The sequence below is a fragment of the Columba livia genome, chromosome 1 (assembly GCF_036013475.1).
Source record: "Columba livia isolate bColLiv1 breed racing homer chromosome 1, bColLiv1.pat.W.v2, whole genome shotgun sequence".
NCBI classification, from domain to species: Eukaryota; Metazoa; Chordata; class Aves; order Columbiformes; family Columbidae; genus Columba; species Columba livia.
Genome location: NC_088602.1, coordinates 184,997,700 through 185,007,631, shown reverse-complemented (window position 1 = coordinate 185,007,631; position 9,932 = coordinate 184,997,700). Strand labels below are relative to the sequence as shown.

Genomic DNA, 9,932 nt, shown 5'->3' with positions numbered 1-9,932 from the left:
TCCCATGCCATGTCTCAAAATATTAAGGGCAGAGTTTACGTGAACAAAACGTAAATTCATGTTAAGTTCAAGTTGTGTATATTTCTACTATTTCTACAAATACAAGACAGTAAGCACTTACAGTTATACAGGCCTTCAGTTTTGTTTTGTTTTTTTTTTTTTTTTTTTTTTAAAATAATCTCAAAGCTAACGAGAAGTATGGAAACATTTGCCCTTCTTTTTGCCTCCCCTAAAGGGGATTCAACAAGAACAGAATCAATAGACAATTCAAGTGAACAACATTAATTTTTATTTGTAAGTGTTACAATACAGCCACCATAAAAAAAAAAAAAAAAGTTGAACATTAGACTTGCATAGATTTTTTTATTTTTAGGCCAAAGACTCTCCATTCACTGTTTGGCACAATAATAACTAACAAGTTTTACTGTACATTTGTAACTCTCAAGAAAAGAAAGAGAACCACACATCTGGTTTATCTAGTAAGCAAAGCTAATACAGAGCTGTGATTTTATTTTCACTCGAATACTGGAAGTCTTCTGGGAAAGACTTCTTTGTACTTTGGTTAAAAACTTACAAATCAAAAATCAAAAGCCTAAGTATGATCCTTTTGCAGAATTACATTCTTGGAAATGCGTACGGTATTGTGTGCTGCGTCCCTCTGATAGAAGGCACAATTTTTGAAAAGAACATTCATGAAAAAACAGAACCGAGTTCTGAAAGGATAAGAGTGACACCCACTAACTTTATGAACTAGATGTGGGAATAGTCACTACCCAAAGAAGCCCTGTGTCAACAACAAGCAAATGATTACAGGCATCTTTTTTAAGCTTCATTCTCCCTGAATCCTTGAGGTCTAGTGAACAAAACTGTATGTGACAGTAAAGCTGATCATTCTGTCTAAAGTGCTTGATGAAAGCAGGGAAACTATAAAAATGATACATTAGTGAAACTGAAAATGGAAGAGTTAACTTTTATCATACAAAACAAGATAAACTGGAATATTTCCATTTTTACTTCTTCCATTAAGCAAGATACAACAAAAAGATCCTTCACTGTGAAGAGCTCCCTTAAAGTGTATATAGTTCATACCACATTTTTTCTTACATTTCTGGGATATGAAGTCACATGACATAAGACTCAGGAATAATATTCCAAAAAAGAAAGCATTATTATGGCTAAGAAACAAAGATTATGTAGCAAGTTTTAGTCACTCAAAACAAATCTTTGGGAAAATACTACTTAATACTTTCAATAACTTTAAATGCCCCAACACTATATATTTTACAGTAGAAATGCAAGAGCCTTTGGAATGCAGCAACACCTGGTTGTGTGCACATCTTTTCTTAAGACATCATCTTTTTCTTACATTCCACTGAGCAGAACACCATCCCTTCCACTGGCATGAACTTCTGGCCAATTAGGCACTTGCTGCAACAGGAGCACAAGAAGCATTCCTGCGTAGCGTGCCAGTTGAAGTTGTTGTATGTCACACGCTGAACTTCCGGATCTATAGCATTATGACAACCTTGGCAGATCTGTTTAGAAACAAAATGACACTTAAATGAAGCATACCCATCCTCTCTACAGGTCCAATAAAAGCTGGAATTCTTAAATGTTTTTTGAGGAGACAGATGTTAAAAGAAGCCTTGGAAATAAGCCTCCAGCTTTTGATTTTCCTTTATTAAAAATAAGCAGAGTTTCCAAACAAAATACAGCTGAGGACACAAAACAAAATAACAAAATACACATGAGATGTTAATTGCTGCTGGGACTACACTTAAATGATAAAATCTTGTTATGCCAAACACACAGGTTTTCATATATTAACCCATATGTTATAAATTTTCCTGGGCATTGGCAGCTGTAAAGAAACATCAAATAATTAAAGATTACTAAAAAGTTTTGCATTTAATTAAGCTTAAAATCTGGTTATCAAAAGTTAGATCTGAAGGAAGTTACTGTTTTAAGAGAAAAAAAAGAAGCCTCTCCAAAAGGCAGTTTGTCACACCTACCTCAGAAGATTATTAACTGCCAGCTAGAGATATCAGTTTTTCCCTCCATTAAGAGTATAGATGCACATTGGACTGAACTCCCAACTAATAGGTAGTTAACTGGTAGACATGAATGGGCCATTATCTCAGATTAGAAACAACTACCATCCTTTCCCAAACTTGTAGCTTTATCCCGTCAGTCACTCTCCTTTATAACTCATGTGGTTAGAAATACAAAGAAACCAAGTACCTAGAAGGCAGTTGCCACTACAGGCTGTTAGCAGACCAGCTGAAGTTGAATCCCACTGGTCTCAATGAACTATGATTGACACAAACTAAACATTTGGCAGCATTATTCATGTTCACCTACTTTACTACTCCAGTTACATAATCCTGCTTCACCACTGGCAAAGCTAAAGGTATTTTCAGAACAGCCTCAACCCTGCCAGTGGCTTTTTTTTAAGTTTGTGAACTGACAAAATACTTGTCTGTTTCTAAGGTTTTATTCAAAGGGGGAAAAGCAGATTGACTTGAGCCTAAACTTGCATTCAACTTATACTCTGCAGATACTCCCACACTGGGAGAAAGGAGGAGCTTCAAGCTCCACAGATTTATGTTCCCTTCCTTCACAGCACCGACATGTGTGGAAGGACCTTACCGCAGCGTGGTTCTTCACATAGCAGGGTTTGCAGACTGGCTTGTCATTCACCATTACATAGATTTCCCCAGCCAAAACGCAATCACAATCAAAACAGCAGAAGTGTTTCAGATGCCAGTTTTGACCTTCCGCTTGAGTATATTCATTGCTGAATATTAGCTATAAGGAAGACACAAACCAATATTAACATATGCATTTGAATAGTACTTATTTAAATAAAGCTAGCCTCAGGAGGTTTTGTAATTTCCAAGGAACTCCTGGTGATTTCACTGTTTCAAATGATGTCAACAACAAAAATGGATGCATTCATTTGTTAGACTGTTTTATTAAGAGCCAGTAGATGCAAAAGAAGCCAGGCAGGCTGTTCTCTGTACGCTGCACAAAGTGTTATTTAGTAAGGCGCTCCCCCTAGTGTCCTTCATGAGGAAAGAGCTGCATAACTGGACTTCATAGAAGAATTTGCACTCACATATTATATCTTATGTCCCCGTAGATTGCCCCAAAGCTCCACTAAATCCAAAGCAAGCTGTGGATCTTCCTGAATGTGAAGTGCCCATATTAGTTTCAGTTTCTTGCAACCACAATCAGCTAAAGCTGGTGAAGGCACATCATCTCCCTGCACTGAAATATTTCACTAAAAATCATATTCACTTCTCAGGGGAGCAAACTTGTGTGCTAAAACAAAGGACTAGAATATTTCCTACCTCGTCACATCCAGCACAGCGGGGCTTTTCGCTATCACAATAATGTCTTCCACAGTACAGGTTACCATTCTTCCAAAAATAGATCATATCTACTAGAAGTTCACTGCAGGTGCAACAGACAAAACAAGCTGGGTGCCACAATTTGTCATATCCAGCACGTTCTGCATAGACAGCTGGGTCACCTTCTTTCATGTTCAGTTTACAGCGATAGCAGGACTGGAAAGAGGTTATTGCCAAGTTAAATAAGTCTTTGAAGAGGTACATTTACAGCAATTACATATTACTTACATATTTAATAAATCCCACCTTCCCAGACCGAAATTAAAGCATAAGTTTAGTCCCATGATCAGATAGTAGCGTGACATGATGCCACAGTACATATTTATAAGTTTAGTCCCATGATCAGATAGTAGTGTGACATGATGCCACAGTACAGATTTATCTAAGTAAGTTACAATGACGTACATTCTACTGACATTGTACTAACGGATTATAGTATTTTGCTATATTCACATTCTTACAGCTACAGCCCAGTTCTTTAAAAAAAAACAAACAAACAAAAAACAAACAAACAAAAAAAAAAACACCACCACACAATTAAATTCATGTTATGTTCTATTAGTCCTGCATACTCAAGGAAAGAATAATAAGAAGCCTTCCAAGCTGACTAGACTATCACTAGAATGTATTACAAGAAAATGGCTGTACTTATAGGTCATGAAAAGATCAAGCCATATCTGCATCACTAGTGAGAAAAAAAAAAAGTGTTAACATTGCAGACTCATTCTGTTTAAAGCTGTGTTCTAGCGATACCAGTCATTCATGGCTGTTGTCCAATAGCTGGTGATTAACCACTTTAGGATAGAGAGAGTGATTATAGAAAAGGGACCACAAAGTATATGAATACACTACACTGCAAGTAGTTCCAAAATGTTCATAGTCAGTCTTCTGCCTTCTACCTGCTTACAGAGAGGGTTTTGTCATCAAGTCAAAAAAAACACAAGTGGCTTATGTTACTGAAACAAAAATTTTAATCTACAGTTTAATCACCAGCTTGGCATTTCCTGCAATCCAGTTAGTCTGTGGACTGGGCTGAACATCCTGGGAGGGTTTTCTCTATGATTCACATCACTACAGGCCCAGCCACAAATAGCCTCTGTTTTCAATCGTGTTTGTTTTTATATATATACACACACACGCACGCACATCTATATATATATATATATATTTTTTTTTTTAAAGTGTCTCAACTTTAGGCATACTGATCAGATCCCCACACTTTTTTCAGATAAGCATATTTCATGACAAACAAAGACAGACATCAAAAGGGGAGGAAGCACAACTTGGAAAAGAATGAAAAGGGAAATATAAATATACATATGTATATAAAGCTTTTTGACTTTTCTTTCTACTTTAGACCTCCTATTCCAAGAGGAGTAAACTGGAAGGTTTAGTAGTTTTATAGACCCAGATCAGGACAAGACAGTTTACCTACCATTTGCAAAACCCCCAGTCTAGGTGCTTAAAAGGGACATAAAGAGATTTGCTTCTTTACAATATGAAAATATGCTGGATATCCCTTTTTCTGTTATTCAGCTTTTAATCATGGTGAAATAGATTTAATTGTTTAAAACACAATCAATTATTACTGGAATATTGATATTAATAGTGAAGACCTAGTTGTATAGCTGTTGGGTTTTTTTTAAGTCATGTTCAGAAGAATTACAATCCATTCCTGTAATAACTTTTTCAAGAGATTCTATTTGCCACAGCTACAGCAAAACATGCTTTCAGACTCAGTCTGAAAGCTGGTGAAGAAAATTTGGAGAAAAAAAAGAAAATTCAGCACTAACAGATAGAAAAAAGCATAGACAAGGACAATAATTCTTCTGCAAGGTATTTAAGAGTTGTTCTCTGTATTGGTTTATTTTGAACTCTTAAAAAGAAAAAAGAAACAAGTTGACATAGTGCTACAGCATATAGCTGAGACTCAGTCACATTGCAGAAATCGGAAAAAAAATACTTCAAAATGGTATATCTAAATCCTGATTATTTAGTACCAACAATAGACAAGCAACTCAAATGTTCACTTACCCTACTAAACATTTCTAAGCCTCTTTCTAAATCACTGCACACAGTGATGAGATCCCTGGCCTTAACGCTAGGAGGCATATCCAGCTGCTCAAGCAGAGAAAACTCTGAAAGTACTAAACAGGTATAGTATAAAAATGAAGCGCCTTTTGATACAATTACTCAAGAGGACAGAGTAACTTCTGCCCTTGACTTAACAGAGTCGAAGTCAGTTGGCCAGTGGGGTACACTGCAGGGTGAGCAATTCTGTATTACCTTGAGGAGGTAAGAGAAGAATTGCTGTGGTGAATCTGCAGTAACCCAGCAGAAGCAGCTGGGTTACACAAAATGACAGCAATGTAATCAAGCCACAATAAAATAACTTCAGTATGTTAGAATGTCTATGACAAGATAATGGCAAAAATAATTCAATAATTAATTTTAGAAAGTAGCTACAGGTAACCAAATGGCACAGCATATGACAGATTGAGGTAAATGGGCGTGTTCAAAGCTAAAATACAAATGTTAATTTTATATTCCATGTGAATTAAATCAGAAGTAATATCCTTTGTCAATTAAAAAAACAAAACAAAACAAAAACACCAAAACAACACCAAAACCAGCACACAATGTCCCTCAATACCACTGAAAACCAGACTTCAACTATGTTAAACTTTTATCTCTATTTAGAACTAGAATATGCATTTTCTGTAAGTAGCCTGGAGATTAATAACTTTGGGGATTCATACCTACAATATCAACATTTCTGGAAATCAAGTTACAGTAGCTTTTGCCACTCGGAAGGTCTGCCTTCACTAAACTAATGTTATTTCAGTAATCTTACCTCTATTTTGTATTCATAATTAGTAGCAGAGACATGCATAGTAGATGTTAGCAAGTTACATCAGAAATACTTTATTAAGGCTATAGGTTTAGAAGTATCACTGAAAGCCAGATTATTACAAATCTTATTTTTTGTTGAGAAATCAGATGCCAAAGAAAAAAATTAGATCAAAGAAAGATTAAACAGCTGTTATACGGCTTTTCTTGTTGGAGATGTGAGGGAGAGGTGTTAATGTGTTAGTTTAGTTTAATTTTAAATGCAATTTGTTAATAGGTAATACTGGTGCTCTTCCAAGAAAGAGAAGAAAATTGGCTTCTAAAATTAAACTAAACTAAACTATTCCAGAGGAAAAAAGTGTAGCAATTACTCCACAAAACTACACAAGTTTCTTGATTATTATTCTGCAAAAGCCACCCTGCTACACTCTATCTTCAAGCTAACATGCTTTTGCAATAAGGATGAAAAGGTCACTTAAGAAGTTCTTTGCTGCAATGCACTAAATACAGACAAAAACCAGGGTTTTGTGCAGACATTCACAATGTTTTCCAGTTCCCCTTCTTTCTTTCCCTCCCCAAATTTTCACCATTCCAAATTCACAAACAAGTTAATTGGGCTAAAATGACTAAAGAGAGCACTCAGATGGTACTATACGTTCTTGTTTTATCTTTCCTTTATTATACTTACATACTGAGATGCCTTCTGATCTGGGGACTTGTCCTCCATCGCTCCTACAGCAGCCGAAGTGCTTCTGTCACCATTGCTCACGTTATTCTTGTTGGCAGCTCTCGTTTCCGCCTCACCAGGGAGTTTGACATCTCCTACGCCAAGCGCCTCATTTTTGTACTTCTTCACAAATTGTTCCATCTGCTTAACTTCGTTGGGGGAGAGCTCGTGGCATTTTGAAGGATCCTGATCGTGAGCAGGCAGCTGCTTGGCCAACTGCTTCTTCCTGTACTGGGCGCCTTCCGAGCCAGCAACAGGCTGCTTCTCCTTGGGCAGCATCTGCATGTACTGCCTAGCCTGAACCAGGAGGAATTAGATATCAGATGCTGCTTCAACTACAGACCCGTCCTTTTAAGCAAACACCCAGTTAAAATAATGTCTACTGTTGTTAGCGACAGTCAAATTTATCAAAAATAAGGTGTTTTTTTTTCCATAAACATTAAGCTCCTGAAACACAGTAGATGGAGATAAAATACAGCAGATGCATTAATTGGCTTCTTCCCAGGGTAAAAGACAGGCTTCCTTTTAAGCCTCTCACAGAACGGAATTGTGACTTCTCAGAGTAAACAATAATTAACAATTACAAAGCACCTTGTCTCTTCAAAGCTGTCTTAAACTGCTGGTCATCAGTAAAGCTTTAAAAAGTAGAGGCTGAAATAGTTTGTCTGGGACACACAGCCCACTGCAGAAATAATTCTAGTTGAATAAATACGAAAGCTCTAGTTCTAATAAAGCAAGTACAAGCCTAAAAATCAAAGTGGTAACTGAATATTAATTACCAATTGATTTAGACACACAAAGCTTGATTAATTCACTGAAAAAAAGATTTTGAGAGGTAGATCAGAGATAATGTGACTCCAGCATGGATGACAACACTGCAGTAGAGTAAATTAGTAATCAAAGTTTGAAAAGCAAAGCAAAATCCTCAGAAGGCTATCTACCATCTCATCTACTTCAGCTGAAAACATGCTGGAAGAGAGCTCTTCTTTTAGATGTCAACACTGACCTTGTTCTAACCATATACAGTAAAAGCTATAAGCAAGACAGTGTTCCCCTTAGTTTTAAACAATGACATAAATTGTTGTGGGGTGTTCAGAGGCTTTTTTATTTTTTGTTTTTAAGGACACACTCCACGCAATTTTTTTTTAAGTTTACTAAAAAAGGCAGGTTAGTGAAATTGCACTCTAGGGACTCAGCAAATAAGTCTTAATCCTGTCTTTTAAAAAAAACTTCATCTCCCGATTTCTCAAGAAGTTCCACAGAGAAGCATCCATATCTGCAAGATGACACAGGCAACACTCATTGAGCAGGTACCATCTTTTCAGTTTTGAAGAGGGAAAAAAAAAGAGGTATACACAGAATGACCACAAGAGGCAAATTTATCCTTCGGGTAAGCTCTGCTTCTCTACCTCCCATCAACTCCTGCCTTGCACATGAAGAAGAGTTGAGCTGGACTTACAAGTGTCTGATTCTGCACAGGAGGAGCCCACTCATAAGTCACAGTATTGATGGATATGTTCTTTCTGGCTGGCACTGGATTAGTCAGTATCATTACATTACGTTTATACATGGGAATGCCATCACTCTTCAGCTTTGCAATAAGGGTCGTGTATTTTGTGTCTTCAAATAGTTTCCCCACTTTCTGATCTTCCTCATTGCTTGTGAGGACATCATGTTCTTCCTGGCCACATTTGCAGTTGCGGCATATTTTTCTGAAATTTATGGAAAGAGCAACAAAGTTACAGTTTCAGCTGAACATTACAACTTGCACCAGCTGCAAACATGGTAACCACACCACCGGGAACCCTAAGTCTTATTTTCAGCGCTTTGATTAGGGAATATGCAAATTATTCTGCAATACATCAAACACCTCTTGAGGAGATTCTTCATTTCTCCTGTTGTATTACTTACATTATTTGTTCACAGATATTGTGGTCAGACAGATATCAGTCAACTACACTAATGCATTTTGAATATGATGCTATATCATTCTTTCAGTTACATCTCAGTTGTGATCACACACATACACGTCCATTATCACCCACCTACCAGATTTAGTATGGGTAGTCACCCATAAGTTAACTTAAATGCATCCACATGATCCCCCCAGCAACCCTTTACTTGGGCTTTTAGTTTTTCAGGTTCTCTTTACACACTCAAAAATTACACACACATTCTATACTATTCTCTTCATATGCTCTTCACAGAGTTGCTCTCAAGTGGAAACAAATATTTCCTAGAAAGGAAAAAAATGCGTACAGACAGATATACAGTGTAATTGCACCAAGCGCTGTTCAAAGTTCAGCATCTAAAAGAGAAGATGAAAGAAAAGCAAAAGGCTTATATGGACATAGCCTTTCAAACAGCTCTGAACCAAGTTAGAGGTACTCTGGCACATGCCGTACAGAAAATTCTCCCAGATATCATCCTTACAAGGTAGAAGGCCTTACTTAGATATAAATGGTATTCTTTGATATACAACATGTTTGAGCTCCTTTCATTAAGGGCTATTAGATAGCAATTTATTACCTTAATCATAATTAAACAATTCACATATAATAAACAGAACTTTGAATTAGACAAGCTAGCTTACTATTTATTAATGGCTCTCCCAGAGCTTCAGTTCAAAGCAGTCAGCCACAGTATAAGGAAATTAGTGAAGCCTTCTGGATCTCTAGAGCTTTAAAAGGAATGAGTAATATTTTATCCGATTATTTATTTCTCACATAGCAAGTAGCATGAAACTACTACCTATAAAATGATTCTCAACTCTGTTTCCCAAACCCCTCATATTGTTCTGCATCTTGCCTTCTAAAGCCTAGAAGGCAAGACACATACCTTACGGCATCTAACAGGTACATGACAAGAACACGCAGACCCATTGGGTGGTGGAAAGGAAGGAAGGAAGGAGGATCTGCACAGAACAGGGCATGTGAAGTGAT

The 9,932-nt window shown here is 36.9% G+C and overlaps 1 protein-coding gene across 1 annotated transcript in view; it reads right to left on the bottom strand.

Annotated features, from left to right (window-relative positions):
• Positions 1–266: 266 nt before the first annotated feature.
• The window catches only part of TES (testin LIM domain protein), a 28,531-nt gene continuing 18,865 nt past the window's right edge, over positions 267–9,932 (bottom strand). The window contains exons 3-7 of the mRNA XM_013367135.3: positions 8,450–8,702; positions 6,952–7,287; positions 3,354–3,569; positions 2,650–2,808; positions 267–1,535 (exon numbers count right to left, since the gene is read on the bottom strand). Coding sequence (XP_013222589.3) covers positions 1,344–1,535; positions 2,650–2,808; positions 3,354–3,569; positions 6,952–7,287; positions 8,450–8,702 — 1,156 coding nt within the window. The 3' untranslated portion in view covers positions 267–1,343. The remainder of the gene's footprint in view (positions 1,536–2,649; positions 2,809–3,353; positions 3,570–6,951; positions 7,288–8,449; positions 8,703–9,932) is intronic.